The following is a 19,548-nucleotide window of genomic DNA, read 5'->3' as shown; positions in this document are numbered from 1 at the left end:
ATTTCAGGGGGAGTGGTTTACAGGTGGTGCCTTCCCAGCCCCACAGATTTCTCACCCCAAGGGGATGGTTATCGCAGGAGGAGACCCAAGGCAGAGGTCCATCTTGCCCACATCTAAGCATGGTATTGTTGGGGGACCAGAACCAAACCCACTATGTCATCCCAGCTGCGAGACTGGTCTGAACGTTTAAAGAAAACCATCCATTGTACTTCTAAACACACCATAGCCTTCCCGAGGGCTGTCTCTCCCTCGCCTCCTTTACTCCTTCATCTGTCCTAGATCAGCCCCACACAGGATCCTGGGGACCCCTCCTCATTCCCAGACACCCCAAGGCAGCCCCTCCCAAAGCCATTTGTCACAAGCACACCTTCCCTGTTCCCCGCCCCCCATCTTGACACCTTAGATTGATGCGAACTCTAGCCGCCATCTGCATTGTCAGCAAGGGTTTCTTGGTCCAATTTGGGCATTAAGGGACTGATGAGGTTAGTGTTGATGGCTTGAGGTCCCGTTACTGAGAAAGCCAACCAGAAGTGATGCTTCACCTGTCAAGAACACTGAAAACCCAAAACCCAAAGTTCAGGGCCAAGTGTGAGGATGTACAGAAAGGTGTGTGTTTTTTCTTGTCATTTGCGACTCTAATGATGGACTCACCTTGCCCGCTCTTCCCTTTCTCTTACACCTTACCTACCTACTAAAGGAGGAGTTCTTGCTTGGTAAGTGGATATAATCCGCAAAGACATGAGAGAATTTATTAGAAGCCACTCGAGCGCCTTAGCTACCTTCTCCAGGGGGAAAAGGACACACGCAGATATCCGTAGAGAGCTTTTTTTTGTTTGTTTTCCGTCAGACAGTTTGACTTCCATTTTTTATTTTTTGTCCCCTCTTTCTTTTCCCCTTTAGTTGAAAACTACTAAAATATCATTTTGTGACCTTGACTTTATATTAAAAAAAACCTCTCATCTTTATTTCATTTCTTTTCCCCACGTGATATTTGTTTACGGTTCTATTCGGGCAACTTTTTCTTTAAAAAAAAAAAAAGTCAAATTTGTTGAGGATTTGGTTGACGTTTAAAATTTTGGCTTTATCTCCTTTTTTTGTTCTTAAGTTTCAAGATATATTTTTTCAGGCCCATAGCCTCCTTTCTTTCCCCCCACTTTTCTTTATTTTTATTATTGTTTTAGGTTAAGGGTGTTTACACCCCCCCCTTCTCTTAAGTTGTTGCTTTCGTTTAATTCTTTAGAAATTAAATTTTGTATAATTTCCTTTTTCTTTTGTTTAATCTGGATCGCATGCTTTTTTCTCTGCATGATACCTAAATCTTCCAGTTATCCTAGCAGGGGGTAAAAAAAAGATCTCCTTTCTGTGGTATTCTTTCAGGAATTTGTGCTTTTGTTTTTTGGCGTCTCTCCTTTCCTCTCCTCTCCCTCTTTCCTTTCGTTACAGTGCATCATGATGGTAAACATTTCTTGGTTATTTAAACACAGCCCGCAGACCCAGCGCGCAGCAGTGTCCGACGGGTGTTTTTGCTTTCAGATCACTGGGCCGGGGGCTGCTACCCTCTTTACCAGAACTGCCAGGCTGCTCGCCACGTCCCGAGGACGCTCCCAGGAGTATGACTCGGGCAATGACACCTCCTCGCCACCCTCCATGCAGATCAGCTCAGCCAGGTCTCGGGGTCAGGAGAAGGAGAGCCCCACTGGGGGCCTGAGCAAGAGCCGGGGCCCCAACAGCGGCAACACCTCTGATTCAGGGAACTCCTTCACCACCTCCTCCCCCCAGAACGAGGGGGCCGCTTTGGAGAATCTCTCCCCCACCAGCAGGGGCAGAGAGTCAAGGTCAGTGCACCTGGGCGGCAGGAGGGGGTCCTGCCTGAGCTCCACAATCTCAGTCTCTCACCCTAGCCCTACACCACACACACAGACTCCAGCTCTTTTATTTGAGAGAAAGAGAGAGAGAGATCGGCATCATTTTTGAAAAAACTATCCAAGGAGATCAGCTTCAGGTATAGCTGGATCCAGGGTCTCAAAAAATACGTCATCAGGAATCTGTCTTTCCTATTACATCTCTCAGTTCTGCTTCCCCCTCTCTTGGCTTTATTTTCAAGCAGATCCTCCCAAAGCATTGGCAAAGATGCCATCCAGTTAATATTCTATCGGTCTAGCCAGCCAATGGAAGGAAAATGCCTCTTTCCCGAGAATTTCAGCAGAATATCAGGGCAAGTGCTCATTGACTCTGCTTGGCCCAGCTTGGGTCATCTGCCCACACTAGACCAATCACACTGCCCAGGGGATGCAGTATTCTTGGCTAGAACTTGTCATATGCCACCATCAGGGCTAATGAGTCTTCCCATGTACACTAAAACTGGGGAATGTCTGGTTCTCTGAAGGAAAAGCAGGGTACTGTTATCAGGAGGAGGGATGGAGGCTGGGCAGGAAAAAACAGATGTCAGTTTACCAATAATCAGAGGAGAAAGTCTAACATTTAAAGTCACTGTCATTTTAAAATATGCCACAGTATTTACCCAAACGCACTGAAAATTTATGTCCATACAAAAACCTACACAGGGATGTTTTTATAGCAGCTTTATTCATGCCCAAATTTGGAAGCAACCAATATATCCTTCAATAGGTGAATAGTTAAGTAAACTGTGGTCCATACACACAATGGAATACTATTCAGCACTAAAAAGAAACAAGTTACTAAGCAATGAAAAGACAGGGAGGAAACTTAAATCCATGTTACTAATAGAAAGAAGCCAATCTGAAAAGGCTGCATATTCTACGATTCCAACTATATGACATTCTGGAAACGGCAAAGCTATGGAGACGGTGAAAAGGTGAGTGGTTGCCAGTGGTGAGAGGGTGGAGAGGGGTGGATCTGCCTGCCTCAGGGCATCCCTGGCCTCAGTTCACACCCAAGCTCGGCTGGGAGCCAGGGCTGGGTCAGAGCAAACGTCCATGTCTCCAAGAACAGGCAGTGATGTGCCCAGATATCTACTCATATACTTCAGGGCTGTTATGCAGGAAATACTGAGAATAGCAATGACAACAACAACAACAATAATAATAACAGCAGCTATTATTTCTGGAGCCCTGAGGTACTATGCCAGGTGCTTTCCATAGATAATCTTCCTAAACTCCTTCTAAAACCTTTATGGGATAGGTTCTGTTATAATTCTTTTTTAGCTGATGGGGAAACAAGCTCAGAGCAGTTAAGAACCTCACTTAATAAGGGCCGGCACTGGGATTGAAACACAGATCTGTCTCCAGAACTGGAGTTAAGCCTGAACGGCATTTAGCAGTTACCTGCTTAATCTGATCTATGTGGACAGCCAAATTAAGTAACTTAGACCCAGCCTTTCACTGTGAAGTATAAATGATCTTTAAATCCGTGGCTATTTATGTCATGTCAGCTATGAGCAGAGGGCAGAATGGAAGAGACATCAGCTCTAAATCAGGGGAACCACAGACAGTAAAGGCAGGGGCTGGCAAGGTAGCAGGGACATGGGCTTCAGGGCTGGACAGATCAGGGTTTGAGACTCTGGGTGGCCATGAGCAAGCAACTCACCCTTCTGGGTCTTCTCTGTAAATAAGGGATAATAATAGTGCCAACTTCCTAGGGTTGTTGGGGGCTAAATGAGATGATGCTGTGAAGCTCCCAGGATGTGCAGGGGCTCAGCCTGTTTATTCCACAGCTGTTTATCAATGACCTAGGACATTTGTCTCAGGCTCTGTCCTGGTGCTGGGATACAGTGTCCAGAGAGACATGAGTCCTGTCCCCAGGGAGCTCCATGTCTGGGGGAGGGAGACAACAATTATAAGACCAAGTGAGCCATCTAGGGGTGGGGGGAGGCATTGGAGGCTGGGGGCTCTGATAACACAATGGAGGTCACACAACCAGTCTTAAGGGGGTCGAAAGCCTGAACCATGAGTAGGAGTTGTCAAGTGAAGAGGGTTCCAGGCCGTGGGAATGTTCTAAAGCCTGTAGGCAAGGAAGGGAATAGGAATATTCCAGGAGGGACAAGTAGTCCACTATGGCTGGAGTCAAGAGAGGGAAGTGCCCGAGCTGAGACTGGCGTGTGGGCAGGGGCTGGGTCACGATGAAACTATATGAATGTTATTTGAACTTGACCCTTGGCCCAATCCCAATGAGCATGTCCTTACTGAGAACCAACAGGAACCCAGCATGGTTCTAGGCAAGGTGAGGATATGACAGGACCCTGTGCTTTGGCTGAATTTGAACAAGCCTCCACCCTTCTTTGGGTCTCCAGTCCCCCATCTGCAAAATGGGCTGCGCCAGTTTCCCAACTTAAACCAACTACATGTCACTTTCTTGAGTCGTTCTGTATCCAGATACTACTGTTACTCTCATTTACTTTAATAAACTCACTTTTTAATATAAGGAAACTTGTAGTACTAGCTTAAATAGAAAATTTGTATCACCTGTCCTCAATAGACTGCACCTGTGAAAATACACATGATTCAATCACTGTATTTAATTCTGGTTAGTTACAGTTGCCTGCCCAAGGTTCTGAGTCTCAGGCCTGCTCTCTCTCTCTTTGGGAGATTGCAAGCATTAAAGAGACAGTAAAAACCCCCTAGTACCCAACCTGGGCTTTCTCATTCATATGATCAGAGGGACTGAAATCTTCCACCATGTGATTTGATCATACCCATCATGCACCCTGTGGTATGTGTCCTACTCTCTCTCTGCTCCACTAACATCCGTGGTCTGGGAAGTCTTTCCAGAGGTAGTAAGATGGGGAAAGGTGGATGGGGGGTTCTGAGAGCACCACAGCCGAGGCAAAGTACGGAGGTGAGTATCAGCTGAAGATGCCCTGGACCAGCGGGCAGGCCAGTGCTAACAGCCATTCTCCCCTCTGCAGAGGATTCCAGTCGCCATGTCTGGAGTGCACCGAGGTGAAGAAGTCCAGTTTGGTCCCACCCACAGCCCGGAGCTCCCCCATGAGAGGGCGCTCCCGCAGCTCGTCCTGTGCCAGCGCCCACTCCTCCAGATCTCCAAACCCCAGGGCCTCCCCCAGGTACACCAGGAGCCGATCCACCTCCTCTGGGAAAAGGTGAGTGCAATTTTGACCTTGGCTCTGCAGCCAGTTAAGGTAACTGGAGATGTCGTTTGACCACCAAGCGACAGAAGTGGAACAGATTTGAGTTTGAATGCCCATTCTATCTATTACTCACTGGTGGCCTTGGTTGTCAGTTAACCTGTCTGAGCCTTAGTTTCCTCCCCTGCAAAATGAAAACCGTAACAATACTTACCCTGAAGGATTGTTCTGAGGACTATAAGACACTTAGATCAGTACTTGGAATATAATGTCAGTTTTGATTGTTGTTATTGGCATGAGGATGCATTCATGTGTATCAGTTATCTTCTGCTGCATAAAAATTATCCCCCCAGTGTAGCATCCTTATCAATAAGTTTTTCCTTGGTTCTTGATTCAGTGGATCAGCAGTTTGGGCTGGGCTCAGCTGGGTGGTTCTTCTTCTGTTCTCTCTTGGGTTCATGCATGTGTCTTCCGTCAGCTGGTGGGTTGTCTGGGGGCTGGCTGGTTTGAATGACCCCAGCTGATTCATCTCTGCTCCATGTGGCCTCACATCTTCCAGCAGGCTTGTCTGGGCTTGTTCACACGGTGATGGCAGGGTTCCAAGAGAGAGCAGTAGTGTGCAAGGCCTCGGCTTGGAACAGGCATGACCTCTTCAGCTGTTTTCTTAGCCATTGCAAGTCAGAGGACCAATCCAGATAGATGCAAGGGATGCTCCTCTTAGTGGGAGGAGCTGCAAAATCACACTGCAAGGGGCATGGATACAGGGAGAAGAATTGTGCCCATTTTTTTCACTTTACCACTCAATTCTAATAACCCCTGGTTATTGTTTGATTTTCTTATGTGGAATAACGATATGGCAGAATGCATAGACATGCGATCTCAGGAATTGGAAGATTCCATCCAATCTAACCAACCCACAGCTTCATGGAGTCCAGCTTCCCTCTACAAACAAGAACTTCCAACAGCAACCCAACTATTCCTCTTCTGCAACCATATCAAAAAACAGTTGCTTACGTAGGTGGTTACCTCAAGACCAGTTCATTCAAAATAAGGAGGCAAGGAAGCTAACAGAAATATTCAACATGATAGAGTAACATAAGTAGAAGAGCAAGTCAGGCTAAAAGGAAAATTGAGAGAAATAAAATTAAATCAGGAGGAAGGTTAAGTCCCAAAGGCATGTCCTACCATTCTGTACGGTTGGCCATCTGTATCTGTGGGTTTCACATCCCTGGTTATGAAAGGCCAGTGTATTCAATATACTATGCCATTTTATATAAGGGACTTGAGCATCTGCAGGTTCTGGTATCTGCAGGGACTCCTGGAATCAATCCCCCGCAGATACCGAGGGATGACGGTTGTTGCTATGGAGGTGTGCTACAAATGTGACTCTGAGCTCCCTGGCAGACAAAGCAAAAAGGGAAATTGTCCCTTTACATTATTAAAAAAAAAGATAAAAATTGAACCAGTTGCTTGGAAGAGCAGTTATTTCTGATTTTTAAGTATGAAAAATGATTCACATGGCTCCACAGAAAAGGGACACTATGTGGTACAGTGGATAGAAATGCCTGACGTCCTTTCAAAGTGTCCAAAAGCATTATTTCATCGTAACTCTTTTTTATAATGTCTCTCAATATATAGGCAAAGAGCAAGTTGGCAAAGCAAATTTTTCAGGGGACATAGCTGGACACTGTCCCAGGGCACTAAGACTGGAGGAGCTATTCCTTGTCCACACTCCTTCCATCACGCTGGGCAACATGTAAGAATAGAGTCCCAAGGCGATGGTTATTATGATCACCTAAGAAAGTAGGAAGGGGCTAAGGAACACCTGGGTGAGGGCAAGTCAGAGCAAGACTTCTTTTCAAACTGAAAAGGATAGGAAAACTTTGCTAGCATTCCTGTGAGGGAAAGCTGGCAAAAACAGAGCATGAGAGAGTGTCCCCCCTCCTCATTCCTGTGCCTGTAGCAGACATTGCTAATCCATCCCAGCCCTCTTTCCCACTGAACACAGACATGGCCACATAATCCCCCTGAACCCTGGCAGGAACTACTAGCAGATCAAATCAGCAACTGTGAGATGAAAATTATTTGAAAGACTGAGAAAGAAGGGTAGATGTTCCTAGGAAAGTGGTGGAAAAACTAAGGCAGTCGTTCTCTAAACGTGGGAGGCATTAGCAAGAGGGAAGAAGACTGGAAATAGCATAGGGGTTAGTAATTCGGATGCACAACAGTGTAGTCTAGCAGAAGTCAGGAGCACTTTGTAGCCAAACAGACCTGGGTTCAAACCCCCTACCAGCTGAGTGACCTTGAACAAATTATTGGGTTGGCCAAAAGGTTTGTTTGGTTTTTTCTGTAAGATGGCTCTAGTAGCACTTAGTTGTCTTTAACTTGATTCAAAACAATTTTGTTAGAGTGTATGTGACAGCTGTCATATCAGTGTGCATGAGGGAGGATATTTGGGGATATATGTATATGTATAGCTGACTCACTTTGTTATAAAGCAGAAACTAACACCATTGTAAAGCAATTATACTCCAATAAAGATGTTAAAAGGAAAACAATATATTAAAATTAATAAAAGTATTACATATAATTATATTAAATATATAAAATAAACTTTAAAAAAATAAAGTTTCAAAATTTCAAAAAACAGACATCAAAATCGGTTAATTTTTGTGTAGCCATTTTAATATTGGAGATGGAAGAAAAACAACATTTTTGGCATACTATTCTTTATTATTTCAAGAAAGGTAAAAATGCAACTGATGCAAAAAAAGATTTGTGCAGTGTATGGAGAAGGTGCTGTGACTGATCGAACGTGTCAAAAGTGGTTTGCGAAGTTTTGTGCTGGAGATTTCTTACTGGACGATGCTCCACGGTCGGGTAGACCAGTGAAGTTGATAGCGACCAAATCGAGACATTCATTGAGAACAATCAACGTTATGCCATGCAGGAGATAGCTGACATACTCAAAATATTCAAATCAAGCGTTGAAAATCATTTGCACCAGCTTGGTTACGTTAATTGCTTTGATGTTTGGGTTCCACATAAGTTAAGCGAAAAAAACCTCCTTGACCATATTTCTGCATGTGATCCTCTACTTAAACGTAATGAAAACGTTCCGTTTTTAAAACAAATTGTGGTGAGCGCTGAAAAGTGGTTACTGTTCAGTTGTCTGGAGCGGAAGAGATCGCGGGGCGAGCGAAATGAACAACCACACCAAAGGCTGTTCTTCATCCAAAGAAGGCGATGTTGTATCTGTGGTGGGATTGGAAGAGATTCCTCTATTATGAGCTCCTTCTGGAAAACCAAACAATTAATTCCAACAAGTACTGCTTCCAATTAGACCAACTGAAAGCAGCACTCAATGGAAAGCATCCAGAATTAGTCAACAGAAAATGCATAATCTTCCATCAGGATAAGGCAAGACCACATGTGTCTTTGATGACCAGGCAAAAACTGTTACAGCTTGGCTGGGAAGTTCTGATTCATCCGCCACCTTTGAACAAGACATTGCACCTTCAGGTTTCCATTTATTTAAGTCTTTACAAAATTCTCTTAATGGAAAAAATTTCAATTCCCTGGAAGACTGTAAAAGGCATCTGTAACAGTTCTTGGCTCAAAAAGATAAAAAGTTTGGGGAAGATGGAATTATGAAGTCGCCTGAAAAATGGCAGAAGGTAGTGGAACAAAAGGGTGAATATGTTGTTCAATAAAGTTCCTGGTGAAAATGAAAAGTGTGTCTTTTATTTTTACTTAAAAAGCAAAGGCACTTTTTGGCCAACCCAATACATCATCTCTCTCTGCCTCTGTGTCCTCATCTATAGAATGGGATTGATAATAGTACCTAACCCTAGGAAATGCTGAGGATTAAATAAGATAATATACACAAAACATTAGTTCAATAAAAATAGAACTACCAGGCTTCCCTGGTGGCGCAGTGGTTGAGAGTCCACCTGCCGATGCAGGGGACGCGGGCTTGTGCCCCGGTCCGGGAAGATCCCACATGCCGCGTAGCGGCTGGGCCCGTGAGCCATGGCCACTGAGCTTGCGCGTCCGGAGCCTGTGCTCTGCAACGGGAGAGGCCACAACAGTGAGAGGCCCGCGTACAGCAAAAAAAAAAATAGAACTACCATATGACCCAGCAATCCCACTACTGGGCATATACCCTGAGAAAACCATAATTCAAAAAGATACATGTACCACAATGTTCATTGCAGCACTATTTACAGTAGCCAGGACATGGAAGCAATCTAAATGTCCATCGGCAGATGAATGGATAAAGATGTGGTACATATATACAGTGGAATATTACTCAGCCATAAAAAGGAACGAAATTGAGTTATTTGTAATGAAATGGGTGGACCTAGAGTCTGTCATACGGAGTGAAGCAAGTCAGAAAGAGAACAACAAATACCGCACGCTAACGCACACATATGGAATCGAAAAAACCGGTACTGATGAACCTAGTGGTAGAGCTGGAATAAAGACGCAGATGTAGAGAACGGACTTGAGGACACAGTGGGGGGAGGGGAAGCTGGCACGAAGTGAAACAGTAGCATTGACATATATACACTGCCATATGTAAAGTGGATGGCTAGTGGGAAGCAGCTGCATAGCACAGGGAGGTGCTTTGTGACCACCTAGAGGGGTGGGATAGGGAGGGTGGGAGGGAGGCTCAAGAGGGAGGGGATATGGGGATATATGTAAAGCAGAAACTAACACACCATTGTAAAGCAATTATACTCCAATAAAGATATTAAAAAAATTAGTTCAAAATCTGGCACATAGTAGAATATATAATACTTATATTAATAATAAACATTTCCTGTGTGCTGACTATATGCCAAGATGCTAAGTAATTTACCCTAATTTACACGTTTAATTTACAATTCTATGGGGTAAGTACAATTACCCCCATTTTACAGATCAGAAAGTAGTGGCCCAGAGAAGTGAAATCAACTGCCCAAAGGTCACACAGCTAACACGGGGCCAGGAGAGGAAGAACTCAATAAGGGGAAGTTGTTGATATCATTATTAACCATCCAAAAGGGAGGGGATTTCATCCTCAGGTAAGGGCTTGGTTCCTTTGCCTGGCCTCCAGAAATGAAAAGGCCTGGAGACCAGCTGAATAAAACGCTGGACAGACGGGGCAAGCCCGGCAGAGCTCAGCAGGCCCCTCAGAGGCTGTCTCCTCTCTTCCAGGTCCTCCTCCCGCTCTCGCAGCTATTCCTCCAATTCTGGCAAGAGGAGCCCGCCTAGCAGAAGCTCTAGGTCCCGCCGAAGCCCCAGCTACTCCCGCTACAGTCCCAGCAGGTACCGGCCCCGTCCCGCCCCCCCCCCACCCCCACCCCGCCCCACAGCCCCCACTCCTTTGCTCGGATCCGCCTGTCTGGCATCGCCTCCTCGACTTGCTTCTCTGGGGCGTCTCCCAAGCCCCGCGAGTTCCTCTCTGGTCAAGCCCTGCCGGGCTACGGATGGGAGATGACTCAGCATCATAGTGGTTCCCTTTGCCGTGTCTGGAGTGGCAGTCAGGCCCCCAGTACATCCCAGCGTTCTCATGTACTCACCCCAAACACTCCAACGGCCACACCCCAGCCCTCAGACTCTTCGCACACCTAATACTACTCCTCATCCCTATGTCCATACCCCCCAGTTCTGATTCTTACTCGGCACCTGGGCCCACCTAACAGTCATATCCTCACCCTGCAATGCCCACCTTCAAAGGCTGACACTCCTACACACGTCCAGCTGCAAGGCCCTCCCCCGCCCCCGGGTACCCACCCATCCATGCAGACTCTCCCCACAGCCGTGTCATTTTCCCTCCCACCTCCCTAGGAGCCCCGTGCAGACCCCATCCCTGCCCCAGCGAGGGGGAGGGCAAAGGTAAGGAGGAAGTGAGTGCCCCCCTCCCACCGAAAAGCCAGGCCAGCCCCAGCTCCCCAGTAACATCCCCACCGCACCCCTTCAGGGAGCGGGACCCCAAGTACAGCGAGAAGGATTCGCAGCAGCGGGAGCGCGAGCGAGCGCGGCGGAGACGTCGGTCCTACTCGCCCATGCGGAAGCGCCGGAGAGACTCCCCGAGCCACCTGGAGGCTAGGAGAATAACGAGGTGAAGCCAGGAGGCACCCATCTCCTCCCTCACTTCCACTCCCTTCCCACCCGCTGGGGTCTCGGACTCTCCCTAGGCCTCCTTGGGGCTGGATCGCAGGATTGTGGGAGCTCAGGGACACCCTGCCCCCCATCAGCCACCGAAATGAAGTTTCTGTTCACAGCCTCGGGCGAGTCAACACCCTCTCAGCCACCGTGCGGGCTTGCAAGAAGGGGGCGGGGCCTAGGCCGGCGGGGTGGGGTAGGATGCAGTGGCTGGCCAAGGGGTGAGCCCAGCCGGAGGAATCGGGTGTAGCCGGAATATGCGCATACAGCTGGGGCGAGGGAGGCGGGGCTGGGCCCTAGAAAGAGGTCGGGCCTTGGAATGGGGACCAAAGCAAGGAACAGAACCGGGACTTTGCGTGGGGGCGGAGCCAGGCGGTGGCAACAGACCTCCGCCCTTAGACCCACAGCCCGAATGCAAGGCTTGAATAGACCCATAGGTAATTATACCCTGAACCAAGTGTAGGGAGGGCAAACAGGATTGTTTAGGTGCCAAAAGGACTGGGAGGGAGCCCTAGTGGGTAAGGGGAGGAGCACTGTTTTGGAGAGGAATGTTGGCTCTGCCACTTTCCAGGTGAGCTGGGAAAGTCTCTTCATCTCCCAGAATCTCAGTTTTCTCACCCATGAACTATTGGAGGAAATAACTCCCAGAAGTATCATAAGGATGAAATGAAAAGGGGCAAAGAGATGTGAATGCAGTTTGTAAACTTACATGCAGAACACTAGAACCCACTGTGTTCCACTGTGATGGACTGAATGGCCAGACTAGATGGATAAAGATTCCTGGAACAGATAAAGTCTCGGACGAGAAAGGCCCTAGAAGAGGAGCCTGAGGTCTAAATGGACACAAATTTCTCGGACCTTGAAATGGAGAGAATGGCTGAATGTTGCCCTAAAAATGGCTCTTGACAATCGGTTGGCCTACCTCCTGGTCCTCCAAGGGTCAGCTGCTCAGTCCAGAGACCCACAAGTATCCCGGCCTCCCACGCCTCCTCCCTGGAGATGACGTGAAGGGAGGAAGAAGAACTTGTGCCCCAGATAGTAAGGCAGGGTAATGGCATTGCCTTCTCAAGTGTCTCACAGAACACCCTGCCTTGGCCTGGCACGCAGGAAGGGAGTCCTACACCCACTGCCTTGACTTTCGAAGGTATCCTTGGAATGGACTTGGAGGAAGGCTGAGAGGAAGAGAGTTGCATTTCCAAAAGACGCTCTGGTTTCCATACTCAACCCCAAATGGTCCATCATGATGAACCCATTCAGTGTTTCCCAAACTTCCATCCCCCACTTTTGCCTTGTCTGATTATTAAGTGTACCATTTACTTAATTTTCTGTAAATAGATGTGCTTTTCTTTTAAAAGGTCCATACATTTATTTCAAAAGGAAACTTGATGCACTACAGTGAGTGGAAAATCAGCCTCTTCTTTTTGCCATAAATAGAAGGTTCTAGTAAAAATAAAAATAGCAAAACAAAACTGTTGCCAGCTGGAGGTTCTCCCTGAGCCCAGCCTTGCTGTGTTTAAAAAAAAAAAAAGTGAGATTATGATTTTTCAAAACATATCAGCAGTAGACTGAAAGCATCTCCTTGATGTTCTCAGGACTACAAGGGAAGAGTATGGGAATTTTTTTTTCCTGAGGATCTGGGAAATGTCTCTTGGAACAGTGCCTGTGCTCCCTGGATTGAGGCTGGGAGGAGTCTTGCCCTCATGCCGTCTCCCTCTGGTCCCTGCAGTGCCCGGAAACGCCCCATCCCCTACTACCGGCCCAGCCCCTCTTCATCCAGTGGCCTCAGCAGCACCTCCTCCTGGTACAGCCGCTCAGCCAGCCGAAGCTCTTCCCGGAGCCCGAGCCACAGCCGCAGCCACAGCCGCAGTCACAGCCGCAGCCACAGCCGCAGCCGCAGCCGGACCCGCACTAGCAGCAGCTGCAGCTCCCGCAGCCCCAGCCTGGGCTCTCGGAGCCGGAGCCGGAGCCGGAGCCGGAGCTACAGCTCAGCAGACAGCTACTCCAGCACAAGGCGCTAAGCAAAGGCCCTCCCTTGAGCCAGCTGCCTGTGGTGCCCCTTTCACTCTGCCAGCCTCCCCCACTCCCTGCCCACCCTGCCTTCTCCTTGGTATAGACATTGAGGGCTCCTGGGCCCTGTCCTTCCTGCTCCCCTGGGGGCGGGAGGAAAAGAGGGTATGGGGGCTTCAGCCTCTATGTCGAGCTCCTAGGAGCCTCCACCACACCACCCTGGGGCTCAGCTCAGGCCTTGAGCATGTGGAGTGAACCACCTTCTGTTGGCACAGAGAAATCTCAAAGGTTTGTAAGAAGCGATGGGTCCGTGACTCAAAAGTTTGGGTCAGGCCAGGAAAATGTAGAGAGAGCTCTGCTCACCCACTGCTGGCAGGTGGCACACGAAGGCCAGTGTGCTTCCTCACACCTGCCCTCATTCTCCTCTCATTCAGTCTCGTGGCTGCATGTGTGTGGACCCTGATGGGAGTGAGGGGTGGATGTTAGAAGAGACCAAGGGCAGTTCAGGCCCAGGAGAGGGGTCAGGCCTTTCAGCTCCCCACATAGGCCAGAGCAAAAGCTAGAAGGCTGTTGGGTCCTAGAAAGGGAGACACGTGGGCAGGGGTCATGGACATTTCAGCTGGGGGTAGGTGTCGGGAGATAGGAGATGGACTCTCGGGCCGTGAGTGTAGAAGCAAAAAGGAGGGGGGCAGTGTGCCACTCGCAGTACCTCCACGTGGTCAGGAAGACGGGCCCAGTAGTTTCTAGCCAGGGAGAGGCCACCGCACCGTTTACACAAAATGCCTCTTGGCGGCTCACACGGACCCGGCGACCTCTGAGAACGGACACGGTGGACAGCAGGACAGCCTGGTCTGCGGCCCCGCTTCCCAAATATGCTTCAGTCCTGTTAGCTGGCAGCAGCTTAATTCCGCGGGACCGTCTGCTGAACGTTCACCAGTGCCGTGGCCCGCTGCCAGTCCCCAGCGCCAGCCAGTCTGCCCTTACCCTCCGGTTGGCGTCTGCCTGCCCCCTCCCCACTGCCCAGACTGCCACACCCTGGATGCTCCCCAGTGCAGCCCAGCACCCACCCACCCTCAGCCTAAGTCGCCTCCTTTGCCTTTCAGGAATCTTGCCAGGATGGGGCACAGCAGCTCAGGTTTGGGGGAAAAGATCCAAATGCAGCGAGTCTAGGGGAAGGGGGCTTGGATGCTCCGCAGCTCGCACTGGTTTCCGGAGTTTCTTATCAGCTCGGGAAAGCCCCACCTTCATTTCTGCCCTCGCCCCACTTTCCCCCTCCCAGGGCTGGGCAGCGAGGGTAAGTTGATCTCCAGCACACAAATACCACCAGCTGCTTCACCCATGGAAGGCCCCGAGAACAGGGGCGTGAGGGAGAAGATCCTTAAAATAAACTCTTGGGCATCCCCCTCACCAGCTGACTGGCTTTCCGGAGCCTTGCGGGTGAGTTTCCAGTTTGTGGTGGCAACAGCAGCAGGACAGGGCGTGGAGGGAGAGGGTGAAAGGGACAGCTCCCAGCTTTGGATGCTGGGGCTTTGGGAAGCAGAAGCCAAACATTCTTTATCCCTTACACCCCAAGGAGGGGTGCACGGGGGCGGGGGGGGGGGAACATTTGAAAAAAAATCCTTTTTCTTGGAAGCAATGAAATCCTCCCTCCCGGTCTTTCCCATCACATCAGCCTGGGTCCAGAAACTGCCCTGCAGCCAACCAGAAAGTCCTTCCTCCACTGGGAGAGCGGGGCCAGGCGCCAGGGCGGCAGTGGAGGACCTGGCCTTTCCACGATGCCCTCTGGCCCAGACCTGGGCCCCGCCCGCCAAGACTGACGGATGCCAGTGCTATCACCGCAGAAGGCCTGATGGCAGGTGCCTGGGCCAGGGGCAGGTGCCCTGGGAGGGCATGTACAGCAACTGTGAATAACCCTCTTCCCCGCCCAGGAGTCCAGACTGGACTCCAGTCTCCATGGAGACAAAGGCTTTCTGGAGCCACAGAACCTCCTTAGCAGGACAGCAGTGAGAGACCCAAGAGCCGGCCCCCCGGTCCAGACTGCCTTCATTCAAGCAACTCTAGGGGATCATTTTGCGGGGGGCTCCTAGCAAACCTCTTGTTTATTTATTTATTTATGGTTGTTTATTTATTTATTTATTTATTTATTTATTTATGGGATTCTCGCTCTCTCAGTTGCCGTTAGCAGTATTCAAGTATTTATTTATATGGAGAGGGGTGTGTGTGTGTGTCTGTGTCTGTGGGTCTGGGGAGGAGGGGGAACTTCTACAGTATTTTTGTGCATCTCTCTTTTTTTTTCCCTCATGTCTCCATGGATGGGATTTGAGAGGCTGGATGTGGATGGGAATGTTGGCCTTTTCCCTGAAGGGGAGACTCACAGCGCTCTAAGCTTGGAACACCCTGGAGGTGGCCCGGAAGCACTGCAGACCAAAGGTTCATGACTAAGTCCACGTCCGGTGAGGTTCAGGCCTGCGCTCCAGCCCCCTGCCCCCCAGCTACCTAACTGAGGTACCAGAAAGATGAAAACAGTCAAGAGGCTTAGGAGCTAAGGTGCTGACCTGACATGCCAGAGTCACAGCTGACATGGGGGTCAGAGTCTAAAGTTAGCAGGTAAGGCCGAAGCTGCAGAGTCTGAATTACCTGGGAGCGTCCTTTCGGGAGGCACCCAACGTGAGACAGACGTGCACATCTTAGCCTCACCCTCGTTCCAGGGCACACAGTTAGTGGGTGCTCTTCTGAGCCTACCTAGTTGGTTTCATGTAAGTTAACACATGCTTCTGACTCCCCCTTAGCTAATTTCTCCCCATCCCCTGAGAGCTCAAGGCTGCTCTGTGGACAAGCCTGCCTTGTGACGGGGTTATCGGCCATCCTGGGAGAGACACACAAACCCAAAGCAAAAGCCTTTTTCTGTGATCTCAGAAGAGAGCACACAACTATTTCTGAACTTAGAAAACAAAACAAACAAGGTGAAAGGAGCAGCCGGAGGTTCCCACCAAGAAGGTCATTCTGGAACCTGTGTTGGGAACCAGGATCCAGAGGTCTTGACCAGCCCTGCCTCTCTGAGCAGCCAGCAGTGTCTTCTGGCTGCTGGCTGGAGGGGCTCCTGCCCTTTTCAAAGTCGCTCTTCACTGCCTTGACGTGGCCAGCTTGCCTGGTCTAGCTTTGGGTTTGGTGAGACTTTTGCAACATCCCTGATTGTTTCCCTGGCAATGTGACTTTACTCTGCCCTAACCCAAGCAAGGGAGTACCCCTAGCCTGGGAAAGTTTGCAAGAGCTTAAATGCCTCCCGGGAGAAAAATCTGTCCCCTCCCTGTCACTTGGTGTGTTTCTCGAATTTCCTTTACATTTCCTTGTTTTCCATCCAAAAATAAAACTGTTTGGGGGGTGCTGGTAAACCTTGTTTTACCAGAACCCCCAATCCCTGGCACTGCTGTTCCTCTGCCGAATTCACCTTCATTACACTTCTGCTTCCAGGGAATAAGGCAGATTGCCTGAAACCTGCTCAAGGTGAGGACTTACTTTTAAAAGCAGTATGGAAAAAGAGAGGGAGATGTGGTTTGAGGTCAAGCAACATTCAGCCCTTCGCCCTTCCTGCTATGGATGGCCGCTAGATGAGTGGAGCGAGGCAAATTGCTTCCTTTCTCTGGGCCAGAGTTTCCACCTTTGAGTAGTGGAGGAATTTTTGAGATACAACCCTAAACGTTGACCTGAGGCCTGGGCAATTCTTCAAAGACAGCGTGAGTTCACTGAGACTTAGAGAAAAAAGGAAAACATCCTCAGACATTTTTAGGAGGTTCTCAATCATGAGAATAAAACCTAAAAGCAATATGCGAACTCCCTTCAGTTGATTCGGAAAAGCTACTTCACACCCCCCACCCAGGGACGTTCTAGTTCATCCAGGTTGGACTGCATTCCTACCTCCACGTCCGTCTTCCCTTCTTTGATGGAAAGTCAATCTTTCAGAAGCAAAAGATAAAAAATAAAACACAAATTATGATGTTTGAAAGACACGAGGGTCTCAGTCTCAGAGAGCCCGCATCTCTTCATTTACTTAGACCATCTTCCTTTCCAAAAGGCTTTGCTTGAAGAGGCCAACATTTGGGGTGCTCCCAAAGGTTTGAAAGCACATTTATTTCTTCTCGAGCCCCACCTCCATCTTCTCTTCTGCTGTATCCCTTTCCACGAATATTCAGAATAGTCTCAGGTGCACGTGTCTTGCTTTGTTTTCTTCTCCAGCTGAACAGAAAATTTTGTCTGATTAAAAAGAAAGAAAAACAAAAAAACCAAAAAAGGCTCCTCAAACCACACCTCCTCTTCCACTGGCCAGCAGTGTCCAGCTGAGGAGCTTAGGGTAGATGCAGTGTCATCAAGCGATGCTTTGTTGTGACCTTTTCCTTCTCACTTCCGCACCCATGAGCCAGTGATACTGATGGAGTTGTTGTCTCCCCTCTGTCTGTGGCTGTTGTTTTGGGTTATTTTTGGATTTTTGAGGGTTTTTTTGTTTTGTTTGTTGGTGGTAGTTGTTTTGCATTGTAAATACCATGATGGGGATTCCTTATCAGAACGTGGCTTATTTAATAATTTATTTCCTATTTATTGAGTGGTATTGGGAGAGGTGAAGGACCACCTCTTCTCCCGAATTGCTATTGGGAATCCGTCCGTCTCTCAGCTCTGGGTGCGGCTGTCTGCAGTGGGGACGTTATCGCCCAGGTAATGAGTGCTAGAACCACCCAGCAAATTGGAATTGGCGGAAATGGAGGCTTCAGTCGTACAAATTAAGCTCAAAGGGAACTAAAGCACTGGTTATCTCCAGGAAATCCTCATTTAGATGGAAATTAATTGAGGAACGAAACGCTTGCGCACAGACTTAACTTCTATTAAAAAGTCACAACTCCTTGAAAAAGAGAGAACAAAAAATTGTAATTCCTTTTCTGTGGCCAAGAAAAGCTATGCCTCATCTTCTAACGAGCTGAGCCAAAAAGATGGGAACAGCATTCTTTTGTGGTTCTCTTGCCTGTATGTGTCTGTCTGGGTGAAATGGAGTGGTTCTCAGGCCTCAGTCTTATCATCTGTAAAATGGGGCTTGGCCTAAGTGTTCTTGGCAGGCTGGAGGGGAGGGGATTCCAACTCTGATGCTGTGAGTTCCAAACTGTCAGATATAGGGTCCCTCGTGTCTTCTGTAGGTTGAAGGGCCGGAAGAAAATAAAGAAGCAGGGCATGGACTGCATCTGCAGGGTGAGGTGGGAGCAGCTGAGTCCTGCAGTCAGACACGGGAGACCTCCAGGTGCTGCCCCCTGGGAACCCTTGTGGCCTGGGTTAAAGCCCTCTGTACGAGCTTGAACTTCTCTCCAAGCCCAGCCATCCAGTGTATTCAAAGGAGAGACCAGGATGGCTTTGCCCGTGCTCTGGATTTCACCACCGTGTATCGTGTCAGGCCATGTTTTGTACAATTGTTGAAACAAGCCAGTGACACAGGTCATATTTCCACTTTTCAGATGAGAAAACTGAGGCCTGGGAAGGGGGAACTAACGTGCCCAGGCTCCCTTGAGCTCCAGCCTGCCTGACTCCACGCCCCACCCACGCTCTTCTCGGTAGCTCTCTCTTGTCAGGCCTAGGCTGTGAGGACTTCTCTGCGTGCTGTCTTTTCTCTCCCAATACCCAGCTGTTTCCTCCAGCAGTCACTGGCCAAGGACCCAGTAAAATCTACCACCTCAGCCCTGGGGGCTTGATCCACATCAGGGGCTGGAACTCCCACCTGGAAAACCCCGACCTGGGGGATCCGCCACCAGCCCAGCTCAGCCTGAGCAGCCGGCCTCTGCCCACATGCCCACATCAGAGGGGGAGAAGCTCCTGTGTTCTCCAGCAACCTGGGACCCTGTGCTCTACCCAGTGATACAGTGGCCATGGCTTGTTTGATATCTGGTGTCCACAGCTAAGCATAACCTACCCTAGGTTTCCGATTTTTTTCAGCCTGTACGAAACGTGTCTCTGTTCTAATAAAAGGTTCCATGGTATGGTGTTCTCATCCGTGGCCCAGCGTCCTCTGTCTACGTCGGGTGCCGAGAAGCAGAGGGAGGGTGGCTGGGAGACGGGGACAGAGAACAGCCAAGTGGCACCTGCTTTGGTGCTACACATCATCACAGTGTTCATCTCGCTCCTTTCCTCACAACAAGCCTGTAAGTATTTGGGGTTCATATATACATTCATAGCAGCCACCTTTCCCTAAGCCTTTTTATCTTGGTCTTCAGCACAACCTATACTAGGTATAGGTATTAAGATCTCTTTTCTACCAAGAAGGAGACTGAGGCCCAGAAAAGCAGTCACCAGCC

General features: G+C 49.0%; 1 protein-coding gene across 1 annotated transcript in view; it reads left to right on the top strand.

Annotated features, from left to right (window-relative positions):
* Window positions 1-19,235, top strand: part of SRRM4 (serine/arginine repetitive matrix 4) — a 286,526-nt gene extending 267,291 nt beyond the window's left edge. The window contains exons 14-18 of the mRNA XM_073790099.1: window positions 1,534-1,835; window positions 4,886-5,077; window positions 10,265-10,375; window positions 11,031-11,171; window positions 12,942-19,235. Of these exons, the coding sequence (XP_073646200.1) occupies window positions 1,534-1,835; window positions 4,886-5,077; window positions 10,265-10,375; window positions 11,031-11,171; window positions 12,942-13,233 (1,038 nt within the window). The 3' untranslated portion in view covers window positions 13,234-19,235. The remainder of the gene's footprint in view (window positions 1-1,533; window positions 1,836-4,885; window positions 5,078-10,264; window positions 10,376-11,030; window positions 11,172-12,941) is intronic.
* The last annotated feature ends 313 nt before the right edge of the window (window positions 19,236-19,548 follow it).

Source organism: Tursiops truncatus, chromosome 13 (assembly GCF_011762595.2).
Source record: "Tursiops truncatus isolate mTurTru1 chromosome 13, mTurTru1.mat.Y, whole genome shotgun sequence".
Taxonomy (NCBI): Eukaryota; Metazoa; Chordata; class Mammalia; order Artiodactyla; family Delphinidae; genus Tursiops; species Tursiops truncatus.
This window is presented reverse-complemented; position numbering and strand designations above follow the sequence as displayed.